General features: G+C 44.7%; 2 protein-coding genes across 2 annotated transcripts in view; both read right to left on the bottom strand.

Moving 5' to 3' along the window:
• Window positions 1–7: 7 nt before the first annotated feature.
• On the bottom strand, window positions 8–2,537 carry LOC306701950 (exosome complex component RRP40-like). The gene is made up of 4 exons (XM_079167405.1): window positions 2,296–2,537; window positions 1,550–1,699; window positions 760–911; window positions 8–645 (listed from the first exon to the last, which is right to left on the bottom strand). The coding sequence occupies exons 1-4, from the start codon at window positions 2,518–2,520 to the stop codon at window positions 438–440; spliced, it is 735 nt and encodes a 244-aa protein (XP_079023531.1). The 5' UTR covers window positions 2,521–2,537; the 3' UTR covers window positions 8–437.
• Window positions 2,538–4,178: 1,641 nt separating this feature from the next.
• The window catches only part of tgfbi (transforming growth factor, beta-induced), a 20,926-nt gene continuing 5,581 nt past the window's right edge, over window positions 4,179–19,523 (bottom strand). Inside the window, exons 3-17 of the mRNA XM_079167398.1 lie at window positions 17,174–17,238; window positions 16,917–17,074; window positions 16,488–16,652; window positions 16,242–16,388; window positions 16,021–16,162; window positions 15,709–15,921; window positions 15,310–15,447; window positions 15,073–15,218; window positions 11,294–11,430; window positions 9,366–9,496; window positions 8,600–8,727; window positions 8,407–8,509; window positions 5,199–5,266; window positions 4,937–4,961; window positions 4,179–4,856 (exon numbers count right to left, since the gene is read on the bottom strand). Coding sequence (XP_079023524.1) covers window positions 4,801–4,856; window positions 4,937–4,961; window positions 5,199–5,266; window positions 8,407–8,509; window positions 8,600–8,727; window positions 9,366–9,496; window positions 11,294–11,430; window positions 15,073–15,218; window positions 15,310–15,447; window positions 15,709–15,921; window positions 16,021–16,162; window positions 16,242–16,388; window positions 16,488–16,652; window positions 16,917–17,074; window positions 17,174–17,238 — 1,822 coding nt within the window. The 3' untranslated portion in view covers window positions 4,179–4,800. The remainder of the gene's footprint in view (window positions 4,857–4,936; window positions 4,962–5,198; window positions 5,267–8,406; window positions 8,510–8,599; window positions 8,728–9,365; window positions 9,497–11,293; window positions 11,431–15,072; window positions 15,219–15,309; window positions 15,448–15,708; window positions 15,922–16,020; window positions 16,163–16,241; window positions 16,389–16,487; window positions 16,653–16,916; window positions 17,075–17,173; window positions 17,239–19,523) is intronic.

Genomic DNA, 19,523 nt, shown 5'->3' with positions numbered 1-19,523 from the left:
TGTGTTCAACAATCGATGGACTCACATCAGCTCTGATCAATAATGTGTAATAAGCAGCGACGTCGTGGAGCGTCTTCATCACATGAAACATGAAGCATGTTGGGATGCTGCTGCAGCAACGTTCCTCTTTCTACCAACACAAACCAGAACACAACATTCTACCAACGTGTGTTAAACTGTGGAACGTTCCTTTAATATGAAGAACCAACATTTAGATGTTCTACAGGAACTCTTCTTCATCTTCATCTCCTCTGATGAAAGTCAACCAGCTGAGAGGTTTGAAGGTTAATTTACTGAGAGAAAAGTCAAAGTCTACGAGACCAGAACCTGAACACAAGACGCCCTCTGTGGAACCAGGTGCAGGTGTACCCGAGGTCCGATGTGGTCTACAGCCGGTTCAGGTTTATCTACAGGTGTAGCAGGTGGTCCGATGCGGTCTACAGCGCCCCCTGTGCCACCCTCCTGAACAGCTGGCGTCTCTGCTGGGCCGTCATGGCGTCGCAGCTCTGAAGCAGGTTGGAGATGACGAGCGTCTGCTGAACGCTGGAGGACTTCACCCACAGACGACCGTTCATCCCGACCACCAGCTCACAGGGGAACAGCTGCTGCAGGTCAGCAAGGACCTCACTGTGGGGGGTCAGCAGTCTGGGGGGGAGTAGACCAGGTGAGACATGACCTCACTGTGGGGGGTCAGCAGTAGACCAGGTGATCCTGGAGTCTCAGGACAGCGTTTCTACACAAACATCTGAGGACGTTTACCTTCTGACGAGTCCCAGAGAGACCGTGAAGACCAGACCTCCTCCTCCAAACACTCCCATCCCATTGGCTCGTCCTGAACTGTCCACACACACCAGCTCCGGCTCCATGTCCTTATTGGCTATGAGGAACTGAGAGAACACCAGGTCGCCCACCTGTACAGGTAACACACAGGGGGGAGGAGTTAAACACGTAGGGAGGGAGGGGCTAACACCAGGTCGCCCACCTGTACAGGTAACACACAGGGGGGAGGAGTTAAACACGTAGGGAGGGAGGAGCTAACACCAGGTCGCCCACCTGTACAGGTAACACACGGGGGAGGAGTTAAACACGTTGGGAGGGAGGGGCTAACACCAGGTCGCCCACCTGTACAGGTAACACACAGGGGGGAGGAGTTAAACACGTAGGGAGGGAGGGGCTAACACCAGCTCACCCACCTGTACAGGTAACACACAGGGGGGAGGAGTTAAACACGTAGGGAGGGAGGGGCTAACACCAGCTCACCCACCTGTACAGGTAACACACAGGGGGGAGGAGTTAAACACGTAGGGAGGGAGGAGCTAACACCAGGTCGCCCACCTGTACAGGTAACACACAGGGGGGAGGAGTTAAACACGTAGGGAGGGAGGAGCTAACACCAGGTCGCCCACCTGTACAGGTAACACACAGGGGGGAGGAGTTAAACACGTAGGGAGGGAGGAGCTAACACCAGGTCACCCACCTGTACAGGTAACAGGTGTGACCCCCCTCTGGGTCTCACCCGGACCTTTCGGAGGCGGGGTCAGGGTCTCACCTGGACGTTGGGTCGGTTCCTCTTGGTGGATCCCTCAAAAGCCAGGTAGGACAGAGACGCCTGCTCACTTCCTCCAAAGTCCACCTTGAAGACGTCTCCTGCTTTGACCGTCACGATGCCGATGACGGTCTCACCTTTAGCGGGGACATACTGAGGACACAGAGGGACAGACTCAGCTCCCATGATGCACTGCTCCAGTACCAGTGTCACACTTTACTACAGACTTCTATTGGGGAACGCTGAACTCCATTTAAATATACAACTATTTTAAATCGGACACATTTTATTTGACCGCACTGAACGTTCAGAGCAAACTTTAACAGCTCTCATTAATGGGTTTGGTCTCCTGAGAAGTTCGGCGTAGAACTGGTTCCTCGAGCAGAACGTCATTATTATTAAACAGAACTTTTCAGAACCGGTTCCCGCTGCTCGCTGCTGTGAAGCCGGCGGACGGAGTGACGTCATAACAGCGCGCCCGGTTCAAAAAGATGAACTTTAATGACCCAACGCGCAGCTTCTGAACAAATATCTTTGAGCCGAAATCACGACCGATCTGTAATGATTTAAATTCTGTCCAAACATCCGGTCACATGACGCGTTCACGTGTGCTGACGAGGAAAAACCTTAAATTGCGAGATTTCCAGATGGAGTCCCGGAAGTTGTAGACGCCCTGCTGCATGCAGACGACTCGCTCAACAGATCCTGAGCTTCATGCCGGTGTATGAACGGACTCTCTAAAGTCTCACCCTCCTCTGCTGCGAGTCCATCCAGAACATGTGGGGCTGTTTGTGTCGCAGGACGCCGCTTTTACACACCAGCAGCCGGTCTCCGCTCCGCCTCAGACCCGGTCCACACACCACCTTCTCCGGTCTAACGGGGCCCGTTAGAGAGATGCTGTCGTCGGCCTCAAAGGAGAACTCGTCTCCCGGTAACAGAACCTCCCCGGTTCTCTCTTTTAAAGTTGACAACATCGCGTCTCTTCACATGTGTTGTTGTTGCTGTCTGACGGACTGATTTTAATGTGACACACCGGAAGCAGAAAGCTCAGCCTGCAGCGCCCTCTGCGGGACAGAAGGCGGGAAAACATGTTTCTAATCATGAAGACAATAATATCTTTACTTTACTACTACTGTATTGTCACGACCCGGCTCAAAAGACCGCAACATGAGGGAGACAAGACGAGTATAAAAGTAATAAATAGAGATTTATTGAAAGTATCACTAACTAAAGAAAAATGAAAGCAAAGCAGCATCCAGCTCCTCCTGACAGGAGGCGGGAGGAGGAGCTGCAGCTGAACCCATCAGGGCTGATTAACCTCCTGGAAGACTGAGGAGAACACAGGACACAGACCCTGGTGGAAGGGAGGGGTCGTCACAATATATATATATATGTATATATATATATATATATATATACAGACGTGTGTGTGTGTGTGTATATATATATATATATATATATATATATATATACACGTGTGTGTGTGTATATATATATACACGTGTGTGTGTGTGTGTGTGTGTGTATATATATATATATAAATATATATATATACACAGACGTGTGTGTGTGTCAGACTAACGTCCTGCAGCAGCTGGTCTGGATTTCCTGCTGCTGTCACTCATCTCAACACAAACACATCAGTGATGTGAAACGTGTTCTACATTATATTTATATAAATATATTCAGTGAAGGAGAACATGAAACTGAGGCCGACAGGAAATCAGAATGAGTTGATTTAATAAAGTGAATGTGTTGATTTAAGATGAAGTTACTTCAAAGTAGACGCTAGATTTCTGCAGCTTCATCACTTTAGAAAGAAAGTCTTCACTGTTACTAACTTCATATTCTAGATTCAACATTTAAATCTTCTGTTTCTGTTTTCTTTGCTTCTGAAATGAGCTTCACCTGAGACCTGAAAGCTTTCAAAGTAAAGGTCTCAAAGGTTTCAAAGTAAAGGTCTCAAAGGTTTCAAAGTAAAGGTCTCAAATGTTTCAAAGTAAAGGTCTCAAATGTTTCAAAGTAAAGTTCTCAAATGTTTCAAAGTAAGGGTCTCAAAGGTTTCAAAGTAAAGGTCTCAAATGTTTCAAAGTAAAGTTCTCAAAGGTTTCAAAGTAAAGGTCTCAAAGGTTTCAAAGTAAAGGTCTCAAATGTTTCAAAGTAAAGGTCTCAAAGGTTTCAAAGTAAAGGTCTCAAATGTTTCAAAGTAAAGGTCTCAAATGTTTCAAAGTAAAGGTCTCAAATGTTTCAAAGTAAAGGTCTCAAATGTTTCAAAGTAAAGGTCTCAAAGGTTTCAAAGTAAAGGTCTCAAATGTTTCAAAGTAAAGGTCTCAAAGGTTTCAAAGTAAAGGTCTCAGTGACTAACTGCTACGATACGTCCATCTTTAACATGTCCTGTAACCATGGAGACGTTCATCATTCTTCGCTCTTTTACTTTGTTACATTCTGAGGAACCTGAAGATTCTCAGTGAGACGTTAACAAGAAGTTCTGTTGATCTCACCTGGATCACGTCAATGTTCAGAACTCTGATCAGTGAGAGGAAGCACACAGGACACACACACACACACACACACACACACACACACACACACACACACACACACACACACACAGACAGACAACGTCTTTAGAGCTAGTTTTTTGGTTTTATTTAAAAACATCCTAAAAAGCTCCATGAATCAACAGGTTTGTTAGTTTGAGCTCAGACCTGCTGACATGCTGCAGGACGACAACACACAGAGTACACAACAAGAACAACACACTTTACAAACGTTTTCCATGTGAAAGTTCAAACTTTGGATTTCAGAAGTGACATTTTTACAGTACAAAGAAAACAACAGTCGGTAAAAATTATAATAAAAACATTTCTTCTTCTTTCTCCACAAAGTGAATAGAAATCCCCAGAGATGATGATAATCTCATTACTGAAAACCAAATAATAATACAACTAATAATGGGACAAAACAATCAATACCTACCCGATCAGCGCTGATCTTTGTGAATCAGATCATTGAATCAGGTTCATTTACATGAAAACAGTTTCTGTTGTGGAATCCTTCAGACCTCAGAAAACAGTGAAACGTGAAGCGCTCACATTCTAAAGCCAGCTGATATAAATTGATGTGTTTGATCCATTATTATAAAAGTGGTTTGAAGTCGTTTCTGTTTCAGATGTTAAAAGACTTCAGGGGGATTTTTTCTTCAAGACCAGCACCAGTTGTGTTCTTTGGTTCCTCAGATGTTCTTCTGAGTTCTACTGGGTCATCGTCCTGCTGGAGCGACTGCGGACGACTTTCTGGAACATTTCGTCTGAGGACAGAAACATAAACCGACAATTAGAGACTCGACAGGTTCTGATGAAGCTCAGACTCGATAAAGAAGAAACTCACCGTTCCTGAAGCTCTTGGAGTCCACCTGTGAGACAGAGAGAAGGGCAGCAGAAATATGAGTCATCATTATTATCATTGTTGTTTTTATTGTTATTATTAATATACTAGAGTTAGACGTCAAAATGAAATGATGCGGATCTCATTATATAAAACAGTTTTTTCATAATAAAATGTATTTTCATGTTGTAAGAGTGACACAGGTCATGTGACTCAGCCGAAGTGGACAGAGTTAGTTTGAACCAGTAAGCGTTCGTGTTCTCACCATCGAGGAAGCCGCCGGTCTGAAGGCAGCTGCAGGTCCATCGGCCTGTTCTCTGTCCACCTTCGGAGCTGCAGAGACACAAAGACAAACGTCTTCCAGAGAGCGGACAGAACCGGAGCAGATGACGTGAGACTCTACGCCAGAGGTCGCCAACACAGTGAGTCATGTGCATGCAAGGCATGTTCTAAAAGTAGCACGAGTCACGCTGTTCATTTTTAATCCAAAACGCATTAACGTAGATTTTAAAATGACAATATTTCTTGTCATAAGAGAGTTGGGTACCCGGAGGCACACGGCGGACAGCCAGGACGAGGCCGCCGCACCGCACTAGGTTTTCAGGTTCCGAATGGCGGGCGCTACCCGTCGTCAGGTCCGTCAGTCCTCGGAACAGGCCACGGGGCAACAACTCGTGGGTGGCGGGGCAATGCAATCCGACCGAAAAGGCCCAGACTGAGGGTTTGAACGCGGGCGCCAGGAGACGCTTGCGCACCTCGGAGGGTTGGATCCCCCCTCGGCTATAGACAAGACTTTTTACTAGTTTCTTAGTGGCGAAAATCATACCATTGGAAAAGCTGGTGTCGGTGACAACAGACGGGGCTCCTGCCATGACGGGCCGGCATGCAGGCTTCATTGTGCAATGTAAAGGTGACCCAGACTTCCCACGTCCTCTACGTAGATGATGTGACTCTACGCAGACAATGTGAGACTCTAAGCAGACAATGTGAGACTCTAAGCAGATGATGTGAGACTATATAGACGATGTGAGACTATATATAGACGATGTGAGACTCTACGCAGATGATGTGAGACTATATAGACAATGTGAGACTCTAAGCAGACGATGTGAGACTCTAAGCAGACGATGTGAGACTATATAGACGATGTGAGACTATATATAGACAACGTGAGACTCTAAGCAGACGACGTGAGACTATATAGACGATGTGAGACTATATATAGACAACGTGAGACTCTAAGCAGACGACGTGAGACTCTAAGCAGACGATGTGAGACTATGCAGATAAAGTGAGACTATGCAGACGATGTGAGACTCTACGCAGACGATGTGAGACTATATAGACAACGTGAGACTCTAAGCAGACGATGTGAGACTATATAGACGATGTGAGACTATATAGACAACGTGAGACTCTACGCAGATGATGTGAGACTATATAGACAATGTGAGACTCTAAGCAGACGATGTGAGACTATATAGACGATGTGAGACTATATATAGACAACGTGAGACTCTAAGCAGACGACGTGAGACTCTAAGCAGACGATGTGAGACTATGCAGATAAAGTGAGACTATGCAGACGATGTGAGACTCTACGCAGACGATGTGAGACTATGTAGACAACGTGAGACTCTAAGCAGACGACGTGAGACTCTAAGCAGACGATGTGAGACTATGCAGACGATGTGAGACTAAGCAGACGATGTGAGACTCTATATAGACGATGTGAGACTCTATGCAGACGATGTGAGACTCTATGCAGACGATGTGAGACTTTATATAGACGATGTGAGACTCTATATAGACGATGTGAGACTCTATATAGACGATGTGAGACTCGACGCAGATGATGTGAGACTATATAGACGATGTGAGACTTTATATAGACGATGTGAGACTCTATATAGACGATGTGAGACTCGACGCAGATGATGTGAGACTATATAGACGATGTGAGACTATGCAGATGAGCTGAGACTCTATATAGACGATGTGAGACTCTACGCAGATAATGTGAGACTCTATGCAGATGAGCTGAGACTATATAGACGATGTGAGACTCTATATAGACGATGTGAGACTCTATATAGACGATGTGAGACTCTATATAGACGATGTGAGACTCTATATAGACGATGTGAGACTCTATTTAGACGATGTGAGACTCTACGCAGACAAGCTGAGACTCTATGCCAGGGGTCACTAATAGGCGGCCCGGATCCGGACCCAGACGCTGTCCTATCCGGACCCGGACGTATAACTGATGGATAATTGAGAATTATAGAAGCGGAGCGCTTCTATTTTAACCTGCACAGCTTTTCTAGCCTTTATGGCACTCTGTCAGCAGTCCAGGAAATACACCGACCAATCACATGCATTGTAAATCATCTCAGGTGGCGCTACTCAGCCATTCCAATATCTGTTTTCTGAAACGCATCGTGAGCCGAGTGAGATTTGCACACAGACAGGAGAGATGGGGAGCGAGAGCAGCGGGAAAAGTAAGTTGGAGAAGCAGTTTCACATGGCGTGCTCTAAAAAGAGAGAAGTAGAACGTGAAAACAGAGCTTTTAACAAAGAATGGACCGACTCTCATTTGTTAATTCTTCCTGTTGGCGCTACTAAACCACTCTGTCTCATATGTTCAGATACCGTGGCTATTATTCAATGCGCTAATGTGAAACGCCACTACGAGACCAAACATACCACTCACACACATAACACTCCAGTCTGAACTGAGGGCACGATGTTGAGATGTGTAGAGATTGTTTTTTATAAAGTTGACTGAGACCAGCCACACTTTCACTTTTTCACCTTCATTCATTTTTCTAAGCACTTTCTTTTAAGATGCAAGTTTTTCAAAAATTCTTTTTTGTGTATTTTATTTTTAGATGGAGCCCTTATTTTACTTGAAATGAGAGAAGAACATTTATTTATGTATTTCTATGTATTATTTATAATCCATCCAGTTAAATGTGAAAACTAAGAATAATAATTGATGAGTATCGCACACAGAGTATAATTAACTTGTTATCGGTTTGAGTACTTTCTATATTTGATTTGACAGTTGTTGACTACACAGAGACGTTACTAATACTAGGCTTCTTGAATATATATATGGCACTAAATAGCGCAAGTTAGATATTATGGTAATGTTCCGGACCTTTGCACGAGGAGACTTTCTCAATCTGGAGCTTTTGGAGTTTTAATTGAACACCCCTGCTCTATGCAGACGATGTGAGACTCTATGCAGACGATGTGAGACTCTATGCAGACGATGTGAGACTCTATGCAGACGATGTGAGACTCTATGCAGACGATGTGAGACTCTATGCAGACGATGTGAGACTCTATGCAGACGACTTGAGACTCTATGCAGACGATGTGAGACTCTATGCAGACGATGTGAGACTCTATGCAGACGACGTGAGACTCTATGCAGACGATGTGAAGGGTCCAGCTGGACTCACGCAGAGGTTTGATGATGCTGTTGACGGCGTGGACGATTCCGTTAGTCGCCATCAAGTCTGCGTCAGCGACCGGGACCTTGTTGACGTACACCGTGTAGTTACGCTGTAACACACAGAGGAGAGAGCATCTGTTATCGGCTCCGATCGGCGATCAATAATCAGAGCGAGCGATGAGTGAGGAGAGCCGACTGACCACGCCCAGCTCCAGCTTCTCTCCCTGCAGAGGTTTGACTCTGGTGTGAGACCCGTCCACTCCTCCACTGACCAGCATGCCCTCCCCCAGGTGGTACCGGAGCACAGCCGCCAGCTCCTGAGCGTTACCTGGACACAGACACGCAGGTAACAACACACTGACTGGAGGTCTGCTCATTGATCTGGTTTCTCATTAACTCATTACATTTTAAAAACATTTTTAATATTAGTCAATAAATCTTTCAAACTGAATTTCTGTGAAAAAAGCACTTTCAAAAAGACGAATTCTATATTATTTACCTATATTTAAATGTCAACATGATTTATAATCAGAATTATTATTTGGTGTTTTGTCATAATAATAAACATAGAAAAATAAAAGTACTGTAAACAGTCAAGAAACATAAATATAGATTAGAAAAATGAACAATAAAGAATCAGCTGTGATCACATTTCACAGCTTTGAATCAGAAGCTCTTTAACGCAGCCCGTCAGGTTATAAAGGAACGTTTCTCTAGACGTCAACACCAGTTCATTCCTGTGTCTTTAATGTTTATAGAGTGAAGCTGCACAGACGGTTTATATTTATATGAACCTGATCAGAGACATGACTCCACTGTGAGTCACATAAACACAAACGCTTCTGAAAGCTGGAACCAAAGAAGGAGCCAAACACGTTCACAAGCACCGAGCCCTTCATGGAGCCTCAGTGCTCAGCATCACTCAGCATCACTCAGCATCACTCAGCATCACTCAGCATCACTCACGCATCAGCCGGTTGAGGTCGGGCCGAGGGAGCGCGTTGAAGGCCTCGTTGGTGGGAGCAAAGAAGGTCAGCGCCCCCTGCTGGTTCAGCAGCTCCGTCATACCGGCGGTCTGGACGGCTCCGACCAGGAGGCTGAAACAGGAAGGAGGTCTCACAACGTCTTCAACATGACATCACTTCCTCTGATCTAAACCAAGATCACGTGACTGAGGTCTGAGGTCTGAGTGACAGCAGTGATCCCAGACCTGTTAGTCCTGTACGAGCCGGTCTGAGTCTCTCCAGCATCAACACTTTACACTCCACATGTTCACATGACCTTCAGAGACTTGAGTCTGACGACAGCTCGCTGCTTTATGAACCAATACTTCAAGACGTTTAAATACTCTCACACACAGAGGTCTGCTGGGAAACATCACTGCTGTGTACTGTTGTGTACTGGTGTGTACTGTTGTGTACTGCTGTGTACTGGTGTGTACTGGTGTGTACTGCTGTGTACTGTTGTGTACTGGTGTGTACTGCTGTGTACTGGTGTGTACTGCTGTGTACTGGTGTGTACTGGTGTGTACTTCTGTGTACTGGTGTGTACTGCTGTGTACTGGTGTGTACTGCTGTGTACTGGTGTGTACTGGTGTGTACTGTTGTGTACTGGTGTGTACTGATGTGTACTGCTGTGTACTGCTGTGTACTGGTGTGTACTGGTGTGTACTTCTGTGTACTGGTGTGTACTGCTGTGTACTGGTGTGTACTGCTGTGTACTGGTGTGTACTGGTGTGTACTGTTGTGTACTGGTGTGTACTGGTGTGTACTGATGTGTACTTCTGTGTACTGGTGTGTACTGCTGTGTACTGGTGTGTACTGCTGTGTACTGGTGTGTACTGGTGTGTACTGTTGTGTACTGGTGTGTACTGATGTGTACTGCTGTGTACTGCTGTGTACTGGTGTGTACTGGTGTGTACTTCTGTGTACTGGTGTGTACTGCTGTGTACTGGTGTGTACTGCTGTGTACTGGTGTGTACTGGTGTGTACTGTTGTGTACTGGTGTGTACTGGTGTGTACTGATGTGTACTTCTGTGTACTGGTGTGTACTGCTGTGTACTGGTGTGTACTGCTGTGTACTGGTGTGTACTGGTGTGTACTGTTGTGTACTGGTGTGTACTGATGTGTACTGCTGTGTACTGCTGTGTACTGGTGTGTACTGGTGTGTACTTCTGTGTACTGGTGTGTACTGCTGTGTACTGGTGTGTACTGCTGTGTACTGGTGTGTACTGGTGTGTACTGTTGTGTACTGGTGTGTACTGGTGTGTACTGATGTGTACTGCTGTGTACTGGTGTGTACTGCTGTGTACTGGTGTGTAGGCCATCTATGGATAGTAACAAAGTACATTTCCTGAAGCCCTGTACTTAAGAACACATTTGAGGTACTTGTACTTTATTTGAATATTTCTACTTCTACCCAACTATATTATCTATATAACTATATTTATCAGCTTTAGTTACTTTACAAATTTAGATTTGAACAAAAATGAGGTTTTTATCACAAATGAATCTCCAGTTGACCCGAGTACAACAGAACCATTAATCAACATCACCAATGAGTCTGTTCATCAAGTAGTGGACATGAAAACAACATGTTTGTGTTTTTCCTTCCATGTATTACATATATAATGTAAATCATGTTAATGTATTAGTTTGAATGTTAATGATGTTAATAATATGAACGTATTAGTAATGTTGATATTTGGACTAAACAAACGTTATGAAACTGTGACTTTGGGCTCCTGATCATTGTGACGACATTCATTTATTCATTTATTCATTTATTTGGTTAATAGAGAAAATAATCAGTAGATTTGATGTCAGAGCTCCAGCTACAGTCAGGTCCTGCTGCTCCATTGAGCTTCACCTCTGAGTAGATACGAGTAGACTCACCTGAAGCGGTCGTCTGCCTTCAGGACGTCCATGACGGTTCCCATCGGTGGCGTGAGCACTTTGCCCACCGTGAACATGGTGGCGTAGCGTCCCGTCTTATCGTGAGCAGCGATGCAGGCGTTCTCAATGCAGAGGTTCTACAGACGGAACAAAGAACAGCTGAGAACACGAGGACAACACGGCCTCCTGTGTGAGGACGCTGCTGCATGAATGTAAGATGTACACTAGTGCTGTAGTGCTAAACTAGTATATATACATATACATGTATATTACATGTATATTATACATATACATGTATATATACTAGTGCTGGGCAACGACTAACATTTTAAAATCGTGATTAATCTCATTGTTATATCAAAATTCAATAATGAATCTAAAGTAGTGTGTTGAGCTCTTCTATGTTAAAGTGCTGCTCTATGAACTAAAGGTCAACAACATTTGGTTTAAACACTTTAAACTCATCAGGTTCTTGTTAACAGCAGGATTCTCTTCACACAGCAGCAGTTATAACACAGTTATAATGATTCTGATCATAGATATTCAGCGTGTTCACAACTTTATCTTCATGTGTGTCAGAGATGAATAATGAAAAATAAAAAACTGTTATAATAACACGTTAACTTGCCCAGCCCTAATACATACATACATACATACATATACATATATATATATATATATATATATACATATATATATGTGTGTATGTACGATAACTATGTCCTTATGTTGGACACTATCTGTGGGTCTCTGGACTCCACATCAGATCCTGGAGGGCAGCTATTTTGTTAAAGCTTGTCTCACACACACACACACACACACACACACACACACACACACACACACACACACACACACACACACACACACACACACACACACACACACACACACACACACACACGGCAGCCTACTTCTGGTGTCTGGAAAGATTTAGCAGCCGTGGGAAGCAGGAAACTTCTTGTGGTCTGCAGAGTTCATTACTGAGCAGAAATGTGAGCCACCCACGAGTCCAAGACCTGAAACATGTAGAGCCACTGTGGAGACCACCAGAGACCACCAGAGACCACCTCAAACCCTCAAACCCTCAAACCAAAGACTGATCACTACACGATCAATAACGCTGTCAATTACAGATGTTCACATAGGTGTTCTGTTACCTGGACAACTTGAAGAGCTTCGGTCATCATACTAAACAATGTTGACCGATCAGTAAACCGTGCTAAGGATTACAGAACCAGCAGAGCAACGTCACCTGTACAACCAGAAACCAGAGGAGCAACGTCACCTGTACAACCAGAAACCAGAGGAGCAACGTCACCTGTACAACCAGAAACCAGAGGAGCAACGTCACCTGTACAACCAGAAACCAGAGGAGCAACGTCACCTGTACAACCAGAAACCAGAGGAAAGTGGTCAAGTTAAGTTTGAGTTAAAGTGTTAAAGTTAAGTTTAAGTCAAAGTGTTAAAGTTAAGTTTGAGTTAAAGTGTTAAAGTGAAGTTTGAGTTAAAGTGTTAAAGTGAAGTTTGAGTTAAAGTGTTAAAGTTAAGTTTAAGTTAAAGTGTTTAAGTTAAAGTGTTAAAGTCAAAGTGTTAAAGTTAAGTTTAAGTCAAAGTGTTAAAGTTAAGTTTGAGTTAAAGTGTTAAAGTTAAGTTTGAGTTAAAGTGTTAAAGTTAAGTTTAAGTCAAAGTGTTAAAGTTAAGTTTAAGTTAAAGTGTTTAAGTTAAAGTGTTAAAGTCAAAGTGTTAAAGTTAAGTTTAAGTCAAAGTGTTAAAGTTAAGTTTGAGTTAAAGTGTTAAAGTTAAGTTTGAGTTAAAGTGTTAAAGTTAAGTTTGAGTTAAAGTGTTAAAGTTAAGTTTGAGTTAAAGTGTTAAAGTGAAGTTTGAGTTAAAGTGTTAAAGTGAAGTTTGAGTTAAAGTGTTAAAGTTTAGTTTGAGTTAAAGTGTTAAAGTGACCGTCTTTGAAGATTCATGTGTGTTCAAGTGGACTCATGTGATCCGTCACTAAGGAGCTCAGGTCTGGTGTATTAGCTGGAGGAGTGATCGTAGCGTTACTGTGTTCATGTGTCTGTGGTGTTATGTTGATGGTGTATGTTGCTCCTCTGATGTGAATAATATCTGAATGGTGCTCTTCAGTGTGCGGTGGAATGCGTGTTTTAGCTCCCAGTTGTTTTAATGCATTGTCCGTTAATGACTCAGCATCCTGTGCACGTATTCATATAACGTTATCTGCACTCTGACGTTAGTGTATTTATAGGTTTTTCATTCATTTTTACACTAAAATAATAACCGTAGCTGTGGCGTCACAATGAGGTGGTTCAGCTGCAGGGCAGCAGTGAAGGCCCAGGTATGAAATGCACGCCTCCACTGACTTTGGATGACTCATCACCACATGTGGGCGCAGTGATGAGGCTTCAACGTGCTCACACTCACCACATCTCCTGCAGTCCTGCTGCTTTTGAAAAATGATTTCAAAATTTAAATAAAGTTTTACGTTACTTCTCAGACTCATCATTAGATGAAAATATAAAACCTCAGAAGTCAAACTAAAGATCCTGATCAGCACAACTGATCCAACAGAGAAACTGGGTTTGTTAAACCTCAGAGACCTCATGAAACCATCAGAGATCAAGAGACAATATTTATTACCAATGAGGACAGACGAGCCGCCCAATCCGCCCAGCAACAGGCAACACAGACTAAATACCTGATCCGCTGGGAGACGAGGAGTGAGTCAGCTGATGTGGGAAAGTCTGATTCTTTCTGAATGAATGTGAAGGAAAATGAAAATCACTGAGTCTCATTACAAAAACAGATGAACAAGCTGTTTCTGGTTCTGACATCAAACACGAAACCAGGACCAGGACTCAAACATAATCCGGTCACAGATCCAGTTTGTCTGAACACCGATCCAGATGTTTGTCAATTTCCAACAAAGCTTCACTCCAGGATCCAGGATCCAGGATCCAGGATCCAGGATCCAGGTGTCTGCATCTGAGAATTCAGAGCTGTAATACGAGTTCAAGTCAACAAACCTGCTGTCCAACAGGACTACGTTTTCACTCCGGCCTTCTTTAGTTGGGTTGAAGCGACCCCTGTCGGTAGGTTTGTTTCGACAGATGTGAAAACAGCAATCCTACTTTGGTGCGGACCAAAACAACCGGACCAAGACCTTGTTGAAGAGCTGGTCTCGGTCCGGTTACAGACGAACTCCGTTACGGTTCGTCAGGACAACTGAATCTCTGGTAACAAGTGGATACTGGTTTTTCTACATTACCAAGAGTACCATAGGTACCTGGATCAGGACTCGAGACCAACCAAGATGTCGCTGATAATGCTACATTGTGAACAACGTTAGCTGTTAGCAACAGGTGGGCAGCACAGTCCTGCTTGGCTAAATCACGGAGCTAACAGCTAACGTAGCATTGAGTTACATTATGATGCGTTCAAGTTCTAGCATTGCGTGAAGGCAAATGATCACATTATGACGACGTGTTCAAATGTAATCCTGTAAGATTGAGGTTTTCATCAGGAATTAATAATAAGCTTTCAGTGTGAAAAGAGTTATAAAGCATTTTGTTTGTTGAAGTGCACGAGAGTTATGGTTTGGTTTTGTGTTTTTAACGTGGTCTTGAAGTGGGCATCGAGACTCGTGGAGCAGATGATCTGATCTCCATCCAACCCAACTGAAGCTAACGCTAACGCTAACACCGTTCGTAAAACAGGAGAAAACAGAGACAAACACGCTTCAGGGTGAGGAAACTCATCAGAGTTCTTACGTTTCTGTAGACGAACACTCGGAGTTTGAGGCCTCCCAGCGTCTCCAGCTCCTGACCGTGATACAGAGACTTGGAGGACAGCCGCTCCTTCAGGATGTGATTAGTCATCAGCTTCTTCAAGTCAGGTGTCATCGTCGTGTCACTTCCTGTTACAGAGACACAGACGGGTACTGAGGACGTACAACTAACAAAGAAAAGAGAAGTTGTGAGACGGACCTGCCCGGTCAGCAGCGTTACCTTTGAAGGCGTCGTCCAGAGGAGCCAGCAGGGTCAGAGCCTCGGAGCCCGTCAGGTGGGAGGACAGACCGGCCTCCACCAACAGCTTGGTCGCCGTGGCAACAGATGAACCCTCAGCCAGCTCCAGCAGAACTTTGGCTGAAAAAGAACAAGTGGAATAGTACTGCGAGTACTTCTACTGCTACCACAACTACTACTGACGGTGGATGTATTGTTTTGCACTGCAGTACTTCTGTAGTTTGAGGTACTCTCAGCGTTGGATGCAGCATTAGCAGCACGAGTAGCTCCTGCAGCACAGTGACGTGTGAATGTGCTGCAGTCTGACAGTAGAACTGTTCAATGCAGTATCAGCTTCAGTGTGTGCTGCAGCAGTGGTTGTATTAGCGGTAGGATTAGTACCTGAGTCGGGGATGAGCAGCTCGTTGATGTAGTGGATGACTCCGTTGGTTCCCAGCTGGTCTTTCATGGTGACGATGGCCCTCCCGTTCAGAGTCATCTGGTCTCCATCACAGCCCACTTCCAGCACGGTGCCCTGCAGAGTCTCCATCGGGGTCCCCGACACGATGGACTCGGCACACTGCATGTGCTTCAGGATGTGGTAGTTCAGCAGGTCTGAGGGGGGGCAGGCAAGTACACAAGAGGACTGACATCAGAAACAAGTTCCTCAGGTTTATAGTCTAAAACTACAAAGACCAGTAATCAGCCGGTCACCTTTTAGAGCCACGGGGTCTCCCAGGATCCTGTTCAGGGTCTCCTGAGGAATCTTCTCGAAGGCCTCGTTGGTGGGAGCGAAGATGGTGTACTGACCGTCGTTCTCCAGCATGGTGGTCAGACCTGCAGCCGCCAGCGCCGTCTGAGACACAGAGACGAAGGTCAGGAGGTCAGCGACTGAAAAGCGACATTTCTATTGATCGGTCAATCGATGAACTCACACGCAGCGTCTCCAGGTCGTCGTCCACGTCGATGAGCATGTGCACGTTGTTGGAGACGGCGGTGATGACGCGGTCGACCACGTGCACGATGCCGTTAGTGGCGTGTTGGTCGGGTTTGATCAGCCGGGCGCAGTTCACCGTCACGATCTGAGGAGGTGAAGGAGACATCTTTAAATGTCACGTCATCATCAGCACACAGTGATTCTGCTGACTCGTCACCGGAGTCTCCGTGAGGCGTTCACTGACCCCGTTGCTGTAGTGGTGGATGTGGACGTGGAAGCCCTGGTACATGGAGGCGAAGGAGGACCCGTGTCTCAGCTCCTCGGAGGTCAGCCGGCGGCTCACCATGTGATAATGAAGAGCGTTCAGCAGCTCGATGTTCACGTTGCTCACCAGAGCGTCCAGGATCTCCTGCAACACAACAACAACAACCGAGTATCATCACCATGGAAACTACAACACACTGCATCACTAAAGTGTTTTCTTCTCTGAGAAATGAGCATGAAGACAATCTGAGACCGTTTTCAACCGTTAAATCTGATCGTTTCTGCAGGAAGAACTCAGAAATCCTTTGGTCTTTGATGTTGTTGCTACAGTGTTACTCGATGGTTGCTAGTGCATTCTGGGTAGGAGGCATTTGTAGGGGCCTATTTTCAGCGGCGGAGTGGTACTGACCGTGGGCAGGGCAGCCCACGCCTCGTTGCTCGGAGCGAAGAAGGTGAAGCTGCCCGGACCTTCGATCTCCTCCTTCAGCTGAGCTCGTTCAGTGTACATCTGAGTGGTGGAGGCTCCTACTACACCCAGAGTGTTGTAGATGTTCACCAGAGGCAGCGCTGCACACAAAGACCTGCTGTCAGAGCACGACTCCCACAATGCAACAGGGTCACAGCAGCACAGAGAGCTTCAGTTTAAGTTTAAGTCAGAGGTCATACCAGCAGGACAGCCCTTCTCTCCAGGAATCTTCTCATAACCAGGACAGCACTCGTAGGTGATCACCCTGCAGAGGGAAGAGGACACAAGAGGACACATGAGGACACATGAGGACACATGAGGACACAAGAGGACACATGAGGACACATGAGGACACATGAGGACACAAGAGGACACAAGAGGATCACATGAGGACACAAGAGGACACAAGAGGACACATGAGGACACATGAGGACACAAGAGGACACAAGAGGATCACATGAGGACACATGAGGACACAAGAGGACACATGAGGATCACATGAGGACACAAGAGGACACAAGAGGACACATGAGGACACATGAGGATCACATGTTCTATTCTTCCTTCACCTTCTTCACAAACGTCCTTCTGCAGGTTTCAGCCTCAGGAGGAAGAAAAACAACTCCTCCATAAAAGTCTCAGTTTCCACCTGAGAAGCTCGTAACGTTAATATTTCTGCTTCAGGAGCTCATAAATTCCTGTCTGAGGATAATGATGCTCATAAAGTTATGTGCACCATAACAGACGGGAGAAGAGTTTCCATGAGATCATAAACAAAGAGCGTAATGGTCCGGTTTACATGTGGTTTAGAGTCTGATGGAGGTCCGGATCCCTTTGAGGACTCTGAACCTGGACCAGAACACATCTGAGTCACTGGACCTCACATCAGAACCACGAACCGCAGCTCCTGATTGGTCCAACAGTTTCCTTCAGCAGCCAATAATATGTGTTGCTCAGCAGCTGATTGATCGACGTGTTTATTAATGGACTGAATTTATCTCCAGTGAAAATATGAAAACATGAATGAACGTTTATAAAAAGATGAGATATTATCGCGTTAACACATTAATTAATTAACGGTGACAATTATTTTATTACGCGTTAACGCATTTTTTTTTTTTATTAAGCGACATTTTTAACACAAGAACCGTCAGCGAGCGGTGAACAGCTGTTTGTGTGACGTCTCTTCCTGTTTCCTTCACCTACGTTCCCCTGGGTCCTAAGTCCCTCCATGTACAGCTTCTCATCACCTCTATGTACCAACGTACACTACTGTTTAAAAGTTTGGGGTCACTTAGAAATGTCCTTATTTCTCAAAGAAAAGCACTGTTTCTTTCAATGAAGATAACATTAAATTAATCAGAAATACACTCTATACATTGTTAATGTGGTTAATGACTATTCTAGGTGGAAACGTCTGGTTTTTAATGAAATATCTACATAAGAGTATCTGGAGCATCACATGTGTGGGTTGGATTATACTCTCAACATGGACAGAAAAAGAGAACTTTCATGTGAAACTCGCCGTCTGTTCTTGTTCTTAGAAATGAAGCTATTCCATGAGAGACATTGCGAAGAAACTGAAAATTAACACGAAATTGTCTGGGTGACCCCAAACTTTTGAACGGTAGTGTACATTTATAACAAACACCACACATATTACGCTAATCAGCGTTGCATAGTGTCTGACCAACATACCAAGAAAAGAAATATTAGTGCTGTGCAACAATTACAACTTTTAGCAAAATATTTAGCAAAATATAGCAACTATACATATATATATGTATATATATGTATAGTTGCTATAGCTATGCTATAGATAAATAAATACTTGGAAGACAGAACTGCAGAATGAAATGTGGACCATGTTCTACGTGTGAACTTGCTTCAGCGTCTCTGTAGGAACGGTTCTGGAGGATTCCTCACATGTTGGCTGTAATGAAGCGTGGAAGCCGAGCAAAGGCCTCCATGACTTCCTGTAGAGATTTCCATAATAAATGTTTCTCAGCCGTCTGGGCTCATAAAGCTCATTTCCTCAGAGAGAAGAAGAATCTGCAGCCAGACCAGAATCCTGACGGGGGACCCGCAACCATCGCCAGGAAAAACACTAAACCACCAGGAGCTCCTCGCTTCCTGAGCAGGAGGAACCGTCCCAGAGCCTCACAGGAGGCTTTAACTACAGAAGCAGCTGAAACGAACATCATGTCTTCTTCAGCAGCAAACCGATCACACAGACCTCTCTGCTTTCTGCCTCCTGTGAGTCTGAAGAGCAGAACTTAGATGATGGTTTGAATACGAAATAGATTCAATAATAAACCTGACAGTCATCCAAAACAAACAGGATCTTATAAAGAACCTGGATCCAGACTGGATCAACCCTCTGAACCCGTCGGCTGTAGAGCTGACGTACACATTGACTCACAAGTAGTCAGATTACAAGTTGACTGATTCAGATCAAGTCAAACTTTACCAGAAAATCCTCAAAATGAAACCTGACAGAAGTCTTGTTTCCTTCCACTCTCGCTGTGGAAATATTATAAAATACCAACT

This window comes from Pholis gunnellus, assembly GCF_910591455.1.
Source record: "Pholis gunnellus genome assembly, chromosome: 10".
Lineage (NCBI taxonomy): Eukaryota > Metazoa > Chordata > Actinopteri > Perciformes > Pholidae > Pholis > Pholis gunnellus.
The sequence above is the reverse complement of the archived record's forward strand: the minus strand, read 5'-3'. Positions and strand labels throughout refer to the sequence as shown.

Coding starts and splice junctions, on each gene's coding strand:
- LOC306701950 (XM_079167405.1), bottom strand. CDS start 2,520: ATGTTGTCAACTTTAAAAGAGAGAACCGGGGAGGTTCTGTTACCGGGA. Junction 912..1,549: donor GGAACCGACCCAACGTCCAG/GTGAGACCCTGA, acceptor TTACCTGTACAG/GTGGGCGACCTGGTGTTCTC. Junction 646..759: donor TCTCTGGGACTCGTCAGAAG/GTAAACGTCCTC, acceptor ACTCCCCCCCAG/ACTGCTGACCCCCCACAGTG.